General features: G+C 38.6%; 1 protein-coding gene across 1 annotated transcript; it reads right to left on the bottom strand.

Moving 5' to 3' along the window:
• Positions 1-4,253: 4,253 nt before the first annotated feature.
• On the bottom strand, positions 4,254-19,618 carry RIBC2 (RIB43A domain with coiled-coils 2). Its single transcript, XM_054399817.1, has 7 exons — positions 19,502-19,618; positions 15,027-15,108; positions 12,917-13,261; positions 12,197-12,315; positions 7,514-7,741; positions 5,291-5,457; positions 4,254-4,335 (listed from the first exon to the last, which is right to left on the bottom strand). Exons 1-7 carry the CDS (start codon positions 19,616-19,618, stop codon positions 4,254-4,256), a joined length of 1,140 nt encoding a protein of 379 aa, XP_054255792.1.
• Positions 19,619-19,879: the final 261 nt, after the last annotated feature.

Here is a 19,879-nt window from a genome sequence, read left to right as displayed (position 1 = left end):
GATGGAGTTCTATGAAAAGACATCTTTTTTTTCAACAAAAGCCAAGAAAACAAAACTAGATGCTGGGAATATACACAAGTATGTGTATTATGCACCATACTATGGAAAACATGGAGTAACCCAAAAAATACCATTATTGCAGTCTTCTGACCCCTTCATCTCAAAAAGAAAATATATAGAATTTTTTAAAGTACAGAAATAGGTAACAAGGAATGAGAAATCAATGTGATAGCTATTTAATGAGAAACAACCGCACCAACTAAGGATTCTTCAGCCTAGAAAAATGCAAGATTTAAATGGTGATGTGAAAGAGGTCTGAAAAACAGTAAAGAATACAAAGAACATCTGTTCAGGTTTTAAAAATATTTTCATAAAAATATTAACAAGAATGAAAAAAACAAGCTTGAAGATGTCAGGTTCAAAAAGACATAAAAGGTATGGAGTCAAAAAGCATATGACTTTTCTGTTGTGGTTGCTGATTGTAATAACAAATGCTTGTAGCTAGGGAAGTCCCCAAGACAGTTTGTTGGAAAAGACATTTAATTCTGTGATTTTCCTTAGTCCCTCTTTCAGGAAAGGAATACAATAAGGGTAACCATACACAGAATTTTGAAATGCATTTGCCCACACCAATTATCACTTCAAAGATTTAACTATGCACTTTGATCTGTCATAAATAGAGAGATACATTGGAAAATAAATCTCATTTACATATATAATTAGCTAGTTCATGTTCCAATGAAATACAAAAATATTTACACCAATCCAGTGTAAACATTAAAGAACAAGAAAAACACTGATTGCTATGCAAATCTTTTACACTAACCAAGAATTTCTAAACAAGGGTTAGACCTTTGCTCCGTGTTTCAGATGAAGAAAATCCTCACAGCAGGGAGCAAGGTCACTTAGCATACACTCATGCCTTCTACAACAGCCAGAGTAATTTTGTGGTTTTGTTTTGTTGTTTGTTTTTTTTTTCCCTGAATGTAATCACCATTATCCTGCTTAACAGCATCATCACGGACTTGCACTTCTCTAAAGTGCATGTAAATTCTATTAATACCACTTTCACGCTTCACCTTTTTTACCTGCCTGTGTATGTTGAACTGTAGATCCAGACTTACTTTGTGCTACATGACTCCTGCTTACAGCCAATATAAAAGCAAATAAAATTACGTGAGTGAAAATTGATATGATGAGGTATTGGCAGTTACCTGCTCATGGGAGTCAATACCTGTCTTTTCCATATGGTTGATATGCATACTGTTGATGCTCCATATGCAATGTTTAATATACAATATATAAAAGCAAACAGTTCCAGTTAAAAGTATGCCCTGGTTGTGACTCAGGAAGTATACAGCAACCTTAAAGCAGATGAGAGAATGAACAGATCAGGCAGGCAACAATCATTATCCTTGGGAGTATTAGCCAGGCAAATTTTACTGTCATTAACACCTACGACTTCAATAGTATTACAAAATTTTCTTTGCTTATGTCTCTATAAAGAGATCAATCTCCTGCTAGCCTCTCTTCAGAGGAGGCAATAAAAGTTCATCTATAACATAATATACATATAATATTCAGAGAAATATAGCTTAATATGAAAATGCCTCTAATATGGAGTAAGTTACTCTTCAATTGTGCTTCTAGGGATCAGCAAAAAGCTTTTGTGAGAACACTTTATGAAATTATTGAAAAGAGGAATGCAAAATATCCTAAGAAAAAGTAGAATACTAGACTCACGTCAACCACTGTAGCTTCCTTTTTAAACTTTAAATTTGTACTTTTTCCCAGGTTGTTAATCCAAAGTAAGTATCAGGAGCCTGGTAAACTGATCCAACTAACATTAAAAAAAAAAAAAAAAAACAAACCCAAATTTTAACATGATCAGTACTGACCATCATTTTCTTCCCTGAAATCAGATTATAGCACATACATCTTGCCCAAATTCCTTAAATGGTCTTCATGGAGCAACATTGAACATGTGGACAACTTTGTAGTACTTGCATCTAATTAGGCTAACTGTAAGGACAGTAGTAAGATTTGATCAGTGTTAGGAATTTCTTATAAAGTTGTTTTTTGTTTTTTTTTTTTTAAAAGGGTGCAAAATATAATTTTTTTTTCTATGAGAAGAGAGTTGATAGCCCTCAACTTCTAACAGCTGTGATTTATGTTTATTCCAATTAGCAGTCCATATCCTCATATGGAAGACACTGTCTTTTCCACCGTTCTATTTGTTAGAAATACACACAAATATCACAAAGATTACCTCGGTAATGGAAGACATTTTCAAACAGCACCTACAATCAGTCAATGCTCTTTTAATGCATCTTGTCTACTTCATTCAATATTCAACAGTCAAAGCTAAGACGGTGATGTTCCAAAACAAAGATTCCAGCCCATATCTTGCTTTGTGTAGAGCCATACAAGTTTGAGAAGTTCCTGCACCTCAAGCCCTTATTATCACCTAATCAGTTGAGAAACACCTACTTAAAACATGGCTATTTCAGTGGAAAATGAAAAAGTTGGTACAAAATACCAACAATAATTCAGATGTTTTTGCACATCACATTAAGCCTGTTCTCTACAACTTGATTGTACTCTTTTAACACTTAAATTTCTTTTTTTTTTTATTCTGGAACAGACAGAATGCAGCATGGTTGCATGGTTCTTGCAAATATAACTGATGATGCTGAAGGTTTTCCAGGATACTTAATGATGCCTGATCAATTACTGAATTGTCGGTCTTCTTACAAGACTTTCTATCTAAAGGCTTATTTGCATTAAAACTGAGAGACCTGTCCTTTTTGTAATTTCATATAAAAGCAAATGAGTAGGTAACTAAATGCTTTAATCAGAGTCCTTCCTTAAGGAAGCTCAAATGTCATCGAATTCCAGCCTATTTTAGTTAAATTGTACAGCTGTCATAAAGTCTGTAAACACCTACTCAAACATGTTGAGTACTCAAACATGACAAATGAAGACAACTTCATAACCTTTTCATCATTTTATTAGTTCTTCTGTCAGGTAACTAAAACATTAGTTGAAAAAACAAATTAGAACCTGAAATAGTCAACACAGATCCAAATCAGCTTTAGTTAAGTGAAAACTACTATAGCTAGATTATTGTTTTACCCTCCCACCTCATTTTATGGCCTTTCTATTCCCAAGACAAGTACCTCCACTCCTGATATTGTCATTTAATGTAGTTCGGTAATACTACAAGGACATTCAGCTGTGTGTGAATCCCAGTTTGACAAATAAATAGATCTCCAAATAATATCACATTGGAATCTCATGAATATCATCCTGTCTTACTTTGTAGTCCAGCTCATCATTAACAGTGCAAGTGTGATTCCCCTCTCAGTTTCATTTTCCAGCTTTTCTGACTAGCACATTCTGCAGTTCCTGCATTGCAGCCATGCTGCTTTTCTACCCAGTTGTATTAGCATACTAAAATTGGGATATTTCTTTGTACTATGAATTATCCTGTCCCAAGACACAACTTTACCCATTTTTATATTCTCCTTACTTGGTTTTCTTCTTCCTCTCCATATAAAGGGATTAACATGATGGTCTTTTCCAAACTCCTGTTATTATTACCTGGTTCAAAATGGTAATTAGTCAGCCTGATATCAGCCTGATCCCAAAGGGCCACTATTTTCAGCTGAGTAAACAGACTTGTTTGAAAAGAGTCCCCTTGGAAGGAATGTGAATGGAACTGCTTGAACAGGTCTTTGCTTGCTTTAAAAACAAACACACACACACACACAAACTACAAACAACCAACCAACCCCAAAACTTCCTGTCTAGGTCATCTTTCTTTCTTCCCATAGGACCTACCAAGTGTGCACCACTTGTGATCTATGTCAGGCAGCATTCCCCTCTGACCAAGATGCACAAAGTAGCATTATATTTTAAGCTGTGATTCCTTTCCAAAAAGTAATTTCTAAAGGCATGGATAATGTAAATATTAGTTAAGCCTGAGACACAACAGCCAAACAACCTACTACTGAATCTCCTAGTACTTTTTAGAAAAACAATCACATTTTTAAATTATTACAATACTTTCCTCTTCTTAGAGCAGATGTGGCCTAGCAGACTGCCTTTTAGTTTGAGTGCACTGTTTGAAAAGGACAAGGAACAGATTTTAAAAAAACTAAAATAAAAACAATGAAACATGGGATTGCTCAATTAAAAAAAATTTAATGTCCACATACTTCTGTATATTTCAGGTGGTTTTATCCAGAACGTCATCGGCTGGTTGTATTAAACTGTGCAAAATACTGCTCTGTGGGTATATTTGAGTACTCTTCTTCTTTAAGATATATGTTCCTAACAATAAATAAAAAAGCTTGCAGTTAGTAAATGTTTTCTCATTGCAATATAGAAGCTGAGAAACCTAAATAACACTCAGACATGCTCATAAAGTTCAGAATTCTTAGTTATTAAATTGCATTTCTAGATTACTTATTTTCAAAGTGTATGCCATGTCTCAATAAACCAAATTTTTTTTTAGACCTAAAATAACCTTCATAAAATAATCTCACAGTGAAAAAGTAAATAAACACAATTCTGAATTTTTTGCTGTCATAATAGGAAAGCATTAGGTACTAGAAACTCTTTTGCAAGACTTAAGTATGCATGCATGATGAAAAAAAAAGAAGTGGAAGAACAGAACACCAAGTCACTTGGTTTAATTTTTTTTTCACATATTATCTTCCTCCTTTCCCATTACAGTAGACACAAGACCTGTCCACCAACATATGCGCAGCAGTTAGCTGAATCATCCGTTTTTGTCAGACTGTGGGAAAAGCTTTGTTTGTGCCATTAGGTTAACCCTGAGCTAATAGAAACTGGTAGTTGTACTGATACTCATCTTTTTCACTTTAGGAAACTATAGTAAATTAAGGAAATGTACTGGTTTACACCTGGTAACGTTAATTTTCTACGTAGTTAGTTGTATTTATTCTCCACTTTGCTATCTATATAAACCATCTGTTGCCAGTGTAATGCTTTTAAGAATTACAGCTACTACATGCAAGTCAGTAAAAATACATGAAATATGTAAAAAACACATAAGTCAGTAAAAATCATGACCTGCTCTTTGAAAATTGTTTAAATAGTAGTGAAAAACACACTTGAGCTGAATTAACTTTTTGAAATGTATAAGCTTGTCACGAGTGTATTAAAAAACTGAAACAATCACGAGAAAAAGCTCTTTGAAAGCCAAGCTGTTGGGTTAGTGGTAAAGAGTTTCATTTGAGAAGAAAACTCTCCTGTTACTTACTTTGATTTCTGCTCCTGAGATAGCTCTGCATTTATGTTATCTAAAGCTCGGCGGCATTCCCGACTCTGCCGTTCCTGCTGTCGCCCTAAAACCAGCTGTGCTCTTGCAGCCTGTATGCGCTGCCTGTCCCATTCCGCATCTCTTCGGCGTTCTTCCTCTTGTAGTCTCTATAGAAATGAAAAATCATGCTTAATTTTCACTTTGTTCAAAGATGGAAGATTTGCCCCTGTACTTAGCACTTAGCATTTGAGGCTGCACCTCAAATACTGTGTTCAGTTTTGGGCCCTTCATTACGAGAAAGACATTTAGTTGCTGGAGCGTGTCCAGAGAAGGACAATGAAGCTGGTGAAGTGCCTAGAGGGGAAGTCTTCTGAGGAGTGGGATTATTTATTCTGCAGAAGAAGAGGGTGAGGGGAGACCTCATTGCTCTCTACACCTACATGAAAGGATGTTGTAGTGAGGTGAGGGTCAGTATCAAGTGACAGAAGGAGAGGAAATGGCCTGAAATCGCACCAGAAGAGGTTCAGATTGGATATTATCCAAAATTTCTTTCCATAAAGAATGGTCAGGCACTGGAACAGGTTACCCAGGGAGGTGTTGGAGTTACTGGCCCTGGAGGTGTTCAAAAAACATGTAGGCGTGGCACTTCAGGACATGGTTTAACAACCGTGGTGGTGTTAGGTCAATGGTTGGACTTCATCTTAGGGATCTTTTTCAACCAGAATAATTCTATGCTTTTACAAAAAGTCTGCATAAAGTCTGATTGGTAAATTCATCCAGACAAACTTGCTTATCTTTACTCAACACTAGGAGAGTAGCATTTTAAATAAGGAGAAAAAGTAAGCATGTTCAAACTAGGCAGGAGGCCAAGCATTAGGCAGAAATAAGATACTGCAGATGAAAAAGCTGTCATTCTCCAGGGAGCAAGACAGTCTCCTACCTCTGCACATGTTAAGAAAATTAGGATCTGCTGCCTGGCAGAAGTAAGCTAATCAGTAGATAACTACCTCTACCTGATATCTTAGCTCCCTCTAAAATCTAAGGTAGCAAGACAGATATTTTTTTAAGTTCTTGTTAGCAAGAGCTGTAACTTCTGAAGGTCAGAAGTTAGAAGACACCAATACTGCTTATGACATAGCTAATTCTGTGTAATAACTGTATCACTAACACCATACAAGTAAACCCAAACGTTTTTTTCCTTTCTCTGCTCTTGTTATACTGCCACTTCCTCACTTCTTGTCTGACATCACATTGAACTGATTCAAGAAACCAGGCCTCCAAAAAGACCTCTCTTCTTGGTGGGGTTAATTTTCTGCCAACTACTTGAATGAGTTCACTTTAAGGTTATAAGAGTGCTAGGAAAATGCCCGTTCTATCTTCAACAGCAGTAGATATGACATACTGTAACATACTGCATTGTAGAGATTAAGAACCAGAATTGAACAGCCCTTCATTAGCTGATATGAATCTAGCCTCTGCATTGAGTGAGGGAAGTAGCTTCCTACTTTACAGTGTCTAGGCCTGTATGGTCATGACTGCATAGGAAGGGTAGATTTCTCTATTTTGACTACCTGTTTCTATGTGCCTTTAAAGCAGCAGGTATAAGCTAGAGTTAGGTTTTCTTGTGTATTTCAATCCCAGAGCATGACTGATAGCTGTGTGGGATGGTGGAGAGGAAATTCCATTGCATACATGAACTTTTAAGACTATGAAATATGCACAAGCAGGACCACTGGACCTATATTGCTTGAGTACTCCTGAGCAGGAAAACATTGCCCTGGCCTGCCCTGCTCTCACTCTCAGCTCCTGGCCCTTTCCTTATGGAGCAACCCACTCCTGCCCATCCCTTGTGGGAAGATCATGCATCCTCAAGTCCTCCACTGCACTGTGACACCTAGGTCTTGGGTTGTGCAGGACCTTGCTCCTCAGCTGAGCCACCATAGACCCATAATCTTCCAGGCTCCTTGGCCCTGGACTCCATAGCTACCTTCCTCCAAGTCTAACTCCCAGAGCTCTAGCCCACTCCTGATGTTCCATGTCATTTCCCATCTGCTTCAGAGACGCTGTGCTGACGTTGATTGATTCTAGTTTGGACAGAATTCAGATCAATGGAAAACATGGTCATATAATGGGAAGTGCAAGGCAAAGAGCAGGATTTTCTTCTAAAAACACTGTAATATTACTAGAACCAGGAATGCAGAATATGCATGTAAGCTTAAATACCTGTTTCTCCAGAACTTGTTGCTGCTGGGAGTAACGGATTGCCATCAGCTGATCTGGACTCATTCCTTTCCACCTATCCGGGATCACACGGTGTCTACCAAAGGAACTCACTGCTTGCTCAGGGTTTTCAGAAAGTAAGTCTCCTTGAAGAAGGTTTGAAATTTCATCCATGTCCTCTTTATTTTTTTGACGCTTTTCCAACTTCTTTCTTTCAGCCATTTCAGAAGCCTAAATTCAGTGAAAAGAGAGAACTGAGAGTTTTTCGAAGGTAAGGTGAGGGATGCAAAGTTAGGACATCATAACAGATTTCTTTCCAATTTGCATATGTTGTCAACAGCATCACATGTGATTATTAGGATCATGGTCCTATTGGCTAAGATCATTATTGTGATCACTTTATCAATGTCATTCCACTGTGATCTAGCAACAGATGAAAAAAAAGGCACTTAGGCCTTGCAACCTTAACCTTGTCAGGAAGAGGGAGAGCCTAAAATTTGAGTTGCCTTGGAATTTTACAGGAGGATACTCACCTCTATGCATAGTGATGCATATAGCAGTATTACGCAATGGTTAAACACACTGCAAAATAAATATTTTAAACTAAAAAAAAAAAGAAGCATCAGATTTAATCAAGTCAAATCCCCAAGAAAACATAACTCATTGCTGCAGCATTAAAAACCCCAAAACAGATGTACAAATACATGCTTTTGAGTTTGATTTGTGCTCCAACATTACATATCGCTCCTGCTACTAAATACTTCTTTTGACACTGATTCAAGTCATAAAGGAAAAGAAGTGCACATAGAAACATTACGGATTTCACATGCTTAGAGTAACACCAAGTTTGAGGGTGTGAGGAACTAATTGCTACCAACACAGGACTAAAGGAAGGCACAGCTTCTCAAGTCCTTCTCTCTAAATCACAGAGCTCACAGATGACCAGAGTCATCCATCCAGGGAACTTGTGAAAGAAGTATTATTAATTTGTATACTAAATGTAATCCCTTTGTATTATACAGATAATAAATGTAGACAATTGTATGTCATAGAACCATAAAACGGTTTGGGTTGGAAGGGACCTCTGAAGGTCATCTAGTCCAACTCCCCTGCAGTCATCAGGGACACCCTCCACTAGATCAAGTTGCTCAGAGCCCTGTCAAGCCTGACCTTGAACATCTCTGGGGATGGGGCCTTAACTACATCCCTGGGCAACCTTTTCCAGTGTTCCACCACCCTCATGGTAAAGAACTTGTTCCTAACATCCAGTCTAAATCTACTCTTCTCTAAGTTAAAATCATTGCCTTTCATTCTACCACTACATCCAGCAAGTTCAAGCAAGGAACTTCTGCTCAGTGGGACCTGGCTAAAAATCACAATGTGCATTATGCTTCCTCTTGCCTGAAAACATGGTTAAAAATATTGAAATATTGATAACTCTTGAATACTGAACACTCTAAATATCAAAAATAGGATGCAAGTGATAAAGGATATTTGCACAGCACACTTCAAAGAATGATAAAAAGCTACTCTTCTTTTTAAGCAGTGAAGTATTTCATTTCAGATGAAAAAAAAGGCTCTACAGTTAAAGCAAATACGTAATTTACTAAAAGCCTGAAAAAATATTTCTCTGAAGTAGCTGCAGGCTCTAAATGGGTTATTAGCAGTGTAATGTTGAATGTATAAGGAATCGCAATAATGCCACTGAACATCCATGATTACATTATCAGGGAAACTATCAAGCTGCTTTGGTGTAGAATAAATACTACTGACATAAGGTCTACAGGATTGTTAAACTGTCTATAATATGAGGTCATGAAGTTACAGATCCATTTGTTTTCTTAGCATTACCTATAAAGTGCCTTGGAAAAGACTTTCTTTCGAATTTTATTATCCTTAGTGCAGAACCTTCTTCTGCAACAGTAAGATTCTGCTATGGAATCATAATCACATCAAAAGAAGTGAAAAATAAAAATTCCAGTCAGAAGTCTGGGTAGCCATAACTTTTGTTACCCAGCTTGCCAAATTAAAATGATTATTATTGTTGTATAAATAATTTCATCAGGAATCACTGACAGTTTAAGCTTGTAGAAGTCTCCTTTTATACCCAGGACAAAAGCAACATTGGTGTTCCCAGTTAATACACACTTAGGTAAGAGAAAATCTGAGAGGAATGATAGCATTAATTTTCTGGACGTTAAACATTTATCATATGAATCACAGAAAACGTTCAGTTGGAAGAGACCTCAAAGATCATACAGTCTAACCCTCAACCCAGCAGTGAAGGGTCAACACTAAACCATGTCCCTAAGTACCAGGTCCACACACTGCTTAAACATCTCCAGGGATGGTGACTCCACCACTGCCCCGGGCAGACCGTTCCAATGTTTGAGAGCCCTCTCTGTAAAGAAATATTTCCTAGCATCTAGCCTGAACCTCGCCTGGCACAGCTTGAAAACATTTTCTCTAGTCCTAGTTTATAGTACAGGATCCTTCACTACTGGGGAACCAAAGAGATCATCAGTTCATTGTCCTGCCAATTAATCCCTCAAGAACAAAAGAACCATTACAGATAAGTTTCTCAGCAGTGAAGTCATTGGCAATGGTACTGTGGTTAAGTGGAGCAAGGTGAATTACTGTCACAGAGACAACATCAACAAACCTTGTAACAAAGCAGGTTGTAAAGAAATAAGATAACCTACCCTGAGTACCTGCTAGGATTCTTTACTAATTAACTAGCAAATTGACCAAAACATGTTTTCTCCTGGAGTACATGATCTGCTGAGGTGCTGGGGCATTTTGTTTTAAAGCAAAATTATTTCATTCTTTACATCCCCTAAAGATACTGACAACCATAAGGACTACAGGACTAGATTCATAGAATACCAGGTTGGAAGGAATCTCAAGGATCATCTAGTCCTACCTTTCAGAATATAGTTTAAATGAGATGGCCCAGCATCCTGTCAAGCTGGGCCTTGAAACTTTCTAATGTAGGGGAATCCACCACCTCCCTTGTGAGTTTATTCCAATGTCTATTAGTTCAAATGGTGAAAGAAATTTCTCTGGCATCCACTCCGAATCTCCCCAGTAGCAACTTGTACCCATTGATGATGGCCAGTGAGACTGAGATCGATCCAAAGCCAAATTCTAGGAAATTTCTTCTTCTCTTAAGATAAGATGACTCTGCATTCACTCCTCCCAGTCAGATCTAGCAATCACTCATTCTAGACCACAGTTCATTTTCTTTTCAGTTTCAGAAATCATCTAACAAATCCTGAAGTTTCATGATCATTAGACTGACAACATCAGTGAAAGGTGTGGCAACCTGAAACCTCTGGCTTGCATGCTTAACAAAAAAACCCCAGCAGCTGTGCCAGCACATCATGTGGGGGGAAAAGAAGGCCTTTTCAACTACTCAGCTAAACCAGAGGAAAGCTGAAAAAAGAATGATGGTCTTAAAAAAGAAAAAGAGCTGCAGGCTGTAACTTCATCTCTACAGCAGAGCAGGAGACAATAAGAACTAAATGAAAATTGTTGCCTCAGCCTCCATTATCATGCCCTCATGTCAGGGAAAAAAAAACAACAACAAAGAGAAGGACTTTTAAACATACTTAACAAGTACACCAGTCAAGCAGAATCTATGTGTCTAAAGATTAAAAACCACACCACACACAAACCATCCCCAAACCCTGTCACAAATCCAGGAATTTTTACATGGAAACAATTGGTATAACAAAAATTATTTGGGATACTACAGCTACCCCTAAGTGCACCAGCCACTTGGAGTACCTTTGTGGTTATTCATATAAAATAGTTCAGCATCCATGACTTGAAGCAGCAAACGCATTTTAAATTACCTTTAGCTATCTATAAACAAAATTACAGGCCAAACATGCCCTGAAAGCCCCAAACACCACTTACACAGGCTTGCATGCTTATATATTTAAACCAAAAGATACCATATTTGAGGAAGGTAATTTTAACATGGCTTCTTTTGATGTGAATAAATAAAATTTAAAGCCAAGTCACACCAAATACAGTTTAACCAAACCAATAGCATCCATGGAACCCTTTGAGCTTTATGTATAAGATGAATTGGGGCGGGGGGGGGGGGGGAGGAAATCTGTGCAGTAAGATAAAGAACTACAGCATGGCAGATAGATTCCATGTTTCAATCGGTTTCAAAGCATGCTTGGTGAGCAAACACCAAGTAGCCAAAATGTCAAAAACAGTGGTGGTGGGGAAATTAGCATAAGCAATGAAGACAAAAAGCTGCTGTTAGTAATGTTTCCACACAAGCAAAGAGAAGAGCAGGCAGACACAGATAAGACTACTCAATGACTGATATAAAACTAGAAGGAAGCACGGAAGGCTTTTGTTGTACCCCAGTTCACAGATTACAAGTCCCTGAGAGACTAATGAGTTGTTGCTTGCTGCCCTCTAGTCAGCAAGCTGTGTACCAGGAGAACAAATTTTGACTGAGGATGACCAGGTAGAGGAGAGCAAGATCCTTGAAGAGGACAAAGTGAATAAATTCTGTCTTCCAATTACTGAAACAACTTTGGAAGTTAGCTGCTAAGCAATCTGTGAAAATATCATCACTCATTGTACTTTTGCGCATCTTACTTTCTTTGACTCCACTTTTTTGTGATTTAAAAAAACAAAACAAATCCAGTATTAATTTACCTGAGTTCTGTTGAAATCTTTAGTAGCTGCACAAACAGCACGCCTTTTTTCTTCTTCTTTACGTTGTTGCTCCATAGCATTTCGGTCAACTTCAATCCTATTCTTGTCATAGAGATAATCTAAATTAAATTTAAATGAAATTTTGACAGTATAAGACAGACCAACTACAGGTACATTAAACTAAAAAACATAACTATTTCCAAATCCTGCACCTGACCCTTTCCATCTTGGAATTTCAGGTGCCTCATGAAATCAGTTTATTATGTAAATCACCTTAAGAGTTAAGACAATGTTAAAATGCAAAGTATGTCAAATACTGCAGAAAAAAAAAAGGGCACACAAGACAAGATAGAAAAATCAGTATTATGCTATCTGCTATGGAACAGCAAAGGCTAGACAATTTGGTGTTATGAAGTAAACATACATTCTAGCATGCAAAACAGGTGGTTCTTCAGAATGTTCTGATACTTCATTCAAGGCATAAAATAGAAATCAAAGCCAGGTAATACTAGAATTATCACACTATTAAACATAGATTTCTTAAGTGAGATACTGGATACATTAGAGCTTGTAAAGTAAAAGAAATGCTGCAGTATTGCTAACAGTTACATATTGAATGTACTAAAACACTGCTATGTCAAACTGACACAACAGGCATATTTGTCAGATACATCAGGATTTCATACAAAGCAGATTAAAACCTTATTATCTTTTTTTTACCTGCAAATTTTTGATCAGCTAACGCATTCTTCCAGTCTCGCTGTTGCTGAAGAGACCACTCCCTTAACTGCTCCTTTTGAAATTTTATCCTCTGATTGTAGTTTAAGTCTTCACCCATAAACTTCTGCAAGCCAGATACAGTACACCGAGGGTCATTGTCTGAAAGTCGAGCAGGTCTGTCCTTCTTTAAGGCCTGCGGATCAGATAGGTCAAACTCACGTCTTGTTTCCGGTGTCTGAAAATTCTTCCGAAATTCACTGACAGCCTTGTTTACGTTTCTGATCTCATTTTTCTGTTGTTCCTCTAACATGCACATGATCTTGTCATTTTGCTTACTTTCATTAGCTAGAGAAAAAGCAACACAATGAAAATACAACTCTTAGAAGTGCACACCATGGTCCTGTATGTATAAGATGGAAAATAAAATTATGGAAAAGGAGTAAGACTTCAAACTCTTATACTTTAAGAAAGAGTACTTGATTTACAAGTATCAGTTCAGCAAACCCACTAATGTTAGTAATATTTACTTATAAAATACTTGGGGGTTTTAGCATCAGTTCTCTTATTAATGTTACAATGACTTCATGTTTACAATTACAACATGCATGTGAAACAGACAATAATAAATGCTTCTAGATCTATTGAGTTTTCATTTGATTAAAACTTGCAGTTTTAGGGCCACTTGTAAGATGTGAAATGCACTGTATACTAATTCTTCTCATTTACTCTGAGTTTACAGTTACCAAAAAAAAAAAATAATCAGACTCCCAATGAAAGGAATACAGACAGTTGTTTCATAGTTCCAATTTATTTTCTAACCACAGCACTAAAACAATTGGCTGGCACTAACAGTTTTTGAAGAGCTTAATAACTCTTGATCATTTCATCAAAATTATGTAATTCCTTTAAAGAAAAACAAACAACAAAACCCCTCCACCCAAAACTGGCCGTTTTAGCCATTTAAATACAATTCACAAGCAAGGATCATTTCCTCTGTTGCCACAATATACATTGCTTCTGGCAGTTTCCAACGAGTCAGAGTCTGACAGGTATTCTGCCATAAAAATCACAAGCAGCCATAGGACCACAGCATGGAATTTGGCAGCACCATTGCAGATTCTCAAGCTGTGGAAAGGGAATCTTAGGCTTGATCTTAGAAAGAAGTTCTTCCCAGAAAAAGAGATTGCCCATTGGAATGGGCTGCCCAGGGAGGTGGTGGGGTCGATGTCACTGGAGGTGTTTAAGAAAAGACTGGATGAAGCACTTAGTGCCATGGTTTAGCTGATTAGATAGGGTTGGGTGATCAGTTGGAATTGATGATCTTGGAGGTCTCTTCCAACCTGGCTGATTCTGGGATTTTTCTGAAACATAAAGACATCTGTGGGACCTTTTCACATGGTACCACAGGAGCGCCTTTCAAACACAGAGGGCCACAAAGGGTTTTGAGATCAGGGAACACGAATGAAACATTTGTGTGGCTACATGCTCTGACTCAGCAGTGGTTCCTTCTGACACCCCGTTGTACAAAACTCATGCTCCTAGCAGTAGTAATCTACAGAGGATTCTGTAGGCAATATCTATATCTCTATAGATATAGATGGAATAATGGCTAGACAGAACATGGGCTTACTCTGCAGGAAATTGCCACTGAATTTCTGAAAAGAACAGTATTAAGCAATTAAGTTTTTGTGGTAAATGCTCCTGTATCTCCAGATATCTAAGTGCTGTTTGTCAATATTTATTAAAAGAAGACAGTGAAAATTCCAGCCTATTAAGAAATATATACCAGTTTAATCATGCCGGCATAAATTTTAAGATACTGAGGAAAATGCACAGTGTATCAATGCAAATGTATGAACATAAGTAGGACTACATATTGTGGAATTCAGTTTGGATGTCTGAATTCAGAGAAAAGCCTACAATTGTGCATATACATATAGATATGGATATGTATATAGATGTAATCTTGATTGACAACTTTATATGGATAGAGCTGTAGAGCAAGATTCAGGAAGATAGGTTTCATGAAACACATGAAGGGAAAAAAGCAGGAAACAGATGGTAAATTACATTTACTTCACAGAAATGTCATTAATATCTTTGTACATACCAAGTTCTTCATTTCGTGCCTTTTCAGCTGCTTCTTGAATTTTTTTGTCCTTGACCTGGCTATCCAATGCATCTTTATCAACCTGTTAAGATGAAAGAAGAGGCAGCTCTTTAAGAGACACTACATTCCAATGATTAAAAGCAGGCATTGTCAAGCTACATTGATATGCAGTTGTACAAGACAGATATAAAACCATTCAATGTTGGTCACATACAAAGAAAATCCAGAAACAACAACTGGAGTTTTTTTTCAATGACAGGTATATTCCTGCACCTAACCAAAACAAAACACCACATTGTCATAATATATACAACTATAAGCATTTCAAGCTGCATTACACAGGATGTTTCCCCCATTATAGCTGACATTTTTACTTCTTGCTCTGCTTATTTATGAAGCAGGTTAAGTATTTTGACAGATGACAGCAAGTTCTAATAGTTCAGAACTGAAAAGAATATGGATGGTTCATTTAAAGTACATTGAAGAAATAACAGCGAATGGAAAGAAGTTTTCCAGCCTTATCTGATTAAATGGGATTTATGTAGTTGCTAAAATGAAGTAGTGGGTGCTGTATGAGGCACATGCAGACATCTATAATGAGCTGGCAGGTGCAGTACAGAATAGTCATATCCTCCAGCAGTGCTACCTTAGTAAACCATAATGCCCTAAGGCACATCAAATCATAGCAGCCACCTACATTTTAGGCAAAAGAACCAAGTCCCACTTCACTGCAAGTGAAAACAATGTTTGCGACCGCCTGAGGAACCTGAACATATATAAGTCTGTGACCCTAGGAACTAACAACATGTCAGACTCATCTCTGTGCCTGGGAAGATCATGGAAAAGATCCTCCTAAAAGCTCTGATAAGGCTCATGTAGGACAGGGAGGTGATTTGACACAGCCAGCATAGCTTTGCCAACGGCAAGTTCTGCCTGACCAACCTAGTGGCTTTCTACAATGGAGTAACTACATCATTGGACAAGTGGAAAAGCAATGGATATCATTTGGACTTCTGCAGGGCCTTTAACAAAGTCCCTCCACAATACCCTTCTAAGTTAGAGAGATAGGACCCTGAGCAAGTTGGGGATGTAACTGCCACCTGCAAGGCAGCTGGACTAGGTAACCTTTATAGGTCCCTTCCCAACTCAGAGCATTCTAGGATTCTATATATGTTGATAAGAGGTGGCAAATAAATAGGCAGACAACCGGGGTTTGGTGTTTATTGGGTTTTGTGTGTGTGGTTGGTGTTGCCTTTTTTATTGCTTGCTTGGGTTTTTGTTGTTGTTATTTTTTGTTTGTTAGTTTTAATTGCTTTTGGTAACTGATCAAAGCACTTAACATCTTCACAAGACTTGTCATACCATTGGCGATTCTTCAAGAATCTGTTAAAATGTTTTCTTTGCCTAAAGACTACTCAGACCAAGAGAGAAAAACCTGAACAGATGATGGGCAAAAATGCACATTGATAATGCTGCTAAGGACTACTGAGAGTAGACCAATCAAGCAAAGAGGTAAATCTGTAAGCAAAGATGAAACCAAAAGCCATGCTGCATAGTATCATTGTCTAAAACCAGAGGAGGTATAGGCAGTAAACATCAACTCATTTAGAGGTCTCATTTGGGAAAATAAGCTTTCAATATAGCTATAGGAATCACTTAAGAGAAATTCCGTAGGACCTCATTACTAGTTTCAGACAATAGCACAGGTAAATTAATATACTGACTTGTATGTATGTATGTATTCAGTTACACTATCAGCTCACTCCCATTTGAACAGCTCACATATGACAAGAATACAATCCCCCAAACAACCATTCCTAGTCACATAAAGCTATGGGTTTAACTTTGCAAGCACTGAAATAACAAGTCCCTTACTATGAAGGGTTTGAAGCAGCTAATGTCTAATCTACTTTTATTTATGTAAAACAGCATATATATAAATGGAAAGTAAGTTTTCATTTCAATTATTCATCTGAACTCTTTGGGGAAATAAGTGATTCACTGAGAAAAAAAAAATCTTAAACCTGTAAGCAAAGAGAGTAGAATCTTACTTTTCCACTATTCAGATGAAGCAACAGATACAGAACTCTAAGTAATAGTCAAACTAGTAAGAATCAAAAAAAAAAAAAAAAAAAAATCAGTTCCCATTCTGCTTTCCAGACAGTATATTATCTCCACACTTTTAGACTACCCAATGCCTTGTCTACCTTTAGCCTATATATAAAGCTACACTTTAGCAGTTACTCCATCACTTAATGACCCCTTCCAAGCAGTGGAGGAGAATCAGGAATAGAAGAGAAGACCCACAGGCTGAAGTGAAAATGGTTTGAATGTAAAAGCCAAACTGGTACCAACATCAGTATAAGATATAAAAAGTTACACTCAGCCCAGTGAAGGCACAGCAGCCACAATACCCAGGAAGGGCAATCAGAAAGAAGAGGAGCCCAACCAGAAAACTGCCCTCCCTTCAGCAAACTTCCTCCTTTATACTCAATGCGATGCTCATGGTCTGGGATACACCTGTGAGCTAACTCAGGTGAGCTGTCCTGGCTGACTCAGATCTGTCAATGGCCTGTAGCCCATGGCTGTCCTGTGGTTCTGTCCCTTCAAAACCAGGACAACCTTACTTACAGATTTGTGGTGTCCCAAGTCAAATATCACCTTGGTTTTTTAATTTTGTCAGAGACAACTGCTCAGCTAAACTGGTGAGAGTGGGAAAGCAAATAATTTAAAACTACATTGGAAACACTCATCTTTCTCTATAGATCTGTTGACTTTTCATGCTTTGCACTTGGCTCGACTTCAAAGCACAAGCACAGCCTTTCCTGCCAGTAGTCACTGTTCAGCCATTGAATAAGGTACACCAAATGATGTTAATACAAATATTTACAAAATTCCTCCAGTGGGCTCTCCTTCATGTTAGATCTTTGTCTCATGGAAATAGATCTATCAAAAACTGTCTGAAAAGTCAGTTCTGTAAAAGCATTTGGGAAAGACCTCCAGGTGGTGTACTTCAGTATTGCTCAACAAAGTATGTTGAAGTATGTTAAGATACACTGTTTTGTTCTCAGCTATTTCATTAGTTGAGGATTTTTGCTTTACATTTCATTTTTAAGGCTCTACAAAAGTCACCTTACTGAAAAAATATGTGTTTCCAGATCAAAAAATTCGAACTACCTTACTATAAATATATAAAATCTGTTTTAAAAAGAGTCTTAGCTCCTTCCATTTAAGCATATTGTTGCCTACCATATATCAGGACATTGTATCAGGTGGACAACCTGTCCTGTTCTTTAAGTGGTAACTGCTCTATAACCATGACTTTTTCATAAAAGTGACAAGAAAAAAATCCAAGACACTGCAATTCTACCAATCCAATGAAATCAACAAATTTGCTTTATTTTTACCAGTTCTAAATGTGGTTCTGCAGTAGTTAATTCTACAGCACTTACACGTGATGTGTGCATCAGCACACAGCACTTAAAACACTTTGCAAGCAGAATTTAAAGTTACTTCACCTCATAGTACTCTTCGTACTGTGTACGATGCCAGCATGGGCCTTTGGACACATTACAGGAAGGTTAAATAGCTATAAAATACAACATAATTTCCTCATATTCAGTGTACAAACTGCACAGATCAATCTACAGAAGACCCACCAAAATGAAGCTATCATCCCCACAGATCTTCACAGACTGAAGGGTATTCACATTCTGACATCCACTCCAAGAAAAGTCAGGCATCACTCATCTCCATATACACAAAAATGGCCTGATGGATCCATCCTGTTTTCCCTGCTGCAAAATAGGGACCAATTGTAGGATCCCTTTCAGCAATAAATCTCTCACTGATTCCAGCTTCTAGTGAATCAAGCAGATGAGAGCAGAGGTGTAAAAAACATCAATTTGTTCATGCCACACTGTGCGAGCTGACTCTGCAAGTTTCTTGATTACCTCAAAGTAAAGCATCCTCCTACGCAAATAAAGCTAACTCCTAAATAAATACTGCAACACACAGTTTGATCTTTCCGTCTTGTTCAGGAAAAATGAAGTTTTGCCTTTGCACCATACAGATATGAGTTCCCCTCAGACTCTCACACACACAGGTGACAGCTGTCAAAAATAACTTGATGATGCCTAGAGTACAAATCGCTTTCACTAACAACTTTTTAAAGCACCTCAGCCCTGTAAAACCCAGAACAGAGCGTTTCCCTTCCGCTCCCCCCTTGCCCTGCTCGCAGACACCTAGGAAGCCCTGAGGGGGGCCACTGGGGCAACCGCCTCCCGCCCTTCCTCGGAGCTGGGCTCGCCACCTTCGCTCGCGCCGGCGGGGCTGCCCCTTCTTTAGGCCTGCCCTAAGGGTCACCTCCGCTTTAGAGTGGGATCCTCAGAACACACAGGTGCAGGGGGAAGTCGGCGCCATTCCTCCCCACTTGCGCTGCAGCCCGGGACGAGAGCTTTGGGTCGCGCCCTCACCCCTATGGTCCGGAGTCGCGCGTTGAAGATGCGGCTCTGCCGCTGCAGCTCCCGCTGCCGCCGTCGCTCCAAGGCGGCAGCCTCCTGCAAGTCCCGCTGGAGCCTCAACCTCTGCATGGCTCTTAGAGGTCAACCGGCTACCAGCGCTGCGCGGGCTAGAGGCAGAAGCGAAGCACGCCGCGACCTGCCGCCGAGCCCGGAAAACAACACAGGGGGTCACCATGGGAACGGGAGCCCCGCCCCCCTCCGCCTCCACCCCGTCCCCTACGCATCGCCGTCAGATATGGCCGCGGTGCCGGTCGTCAGGCACGAGGCGGGCGCTTGTTGAAGTGGCGCTAGCGGTGGCGGCGCCGGGCCTCGGCTGTTGAAGGGAGAGGC

The sequence above is a fragment of the Indicator indicator genome, chromosome 3, assembly GCF_027791375.1.
Source record: "Indicator indicator isolate 239-I01 chromosome 3, UM_Iind_1.1, whole genome shotgun sequence".
Lineage (NCBI taxonomy): Eukaryota > Metazoa > Chordata > Aves > Piciformes > Indicatoridae > Indicator > Indicator indicator.
This window is presented reverse-complemented; position numbering and strand designations above follow the sequence as displayed.

Excerpts from the sequence above, each read along its gene's own strand:
- RIBC2 (XM_054399817.1), bottom strand. The coding sequence starts at position 19,618 with ATGCAGAGGTTGAGGCTCCAGCGGGACTTGCAGGAGGCTGCCGCCTTG. Across the intron at positions 13,262-15,026 it reads GGCACGAAATGAAGAACTTG|CTAATGAAAGTAAGCAAAAT; the intron begins GTATGTACAAAG and ends CTTTTTCTCTAG. Across the intron at positions 4,336-5,290 it reads TCTCAGGAGCAGAAATCAAA|GAACATATATCTTAAAGAAG; the intron begins GTAAGTAACAGG and ends ATTTATTGTTAG.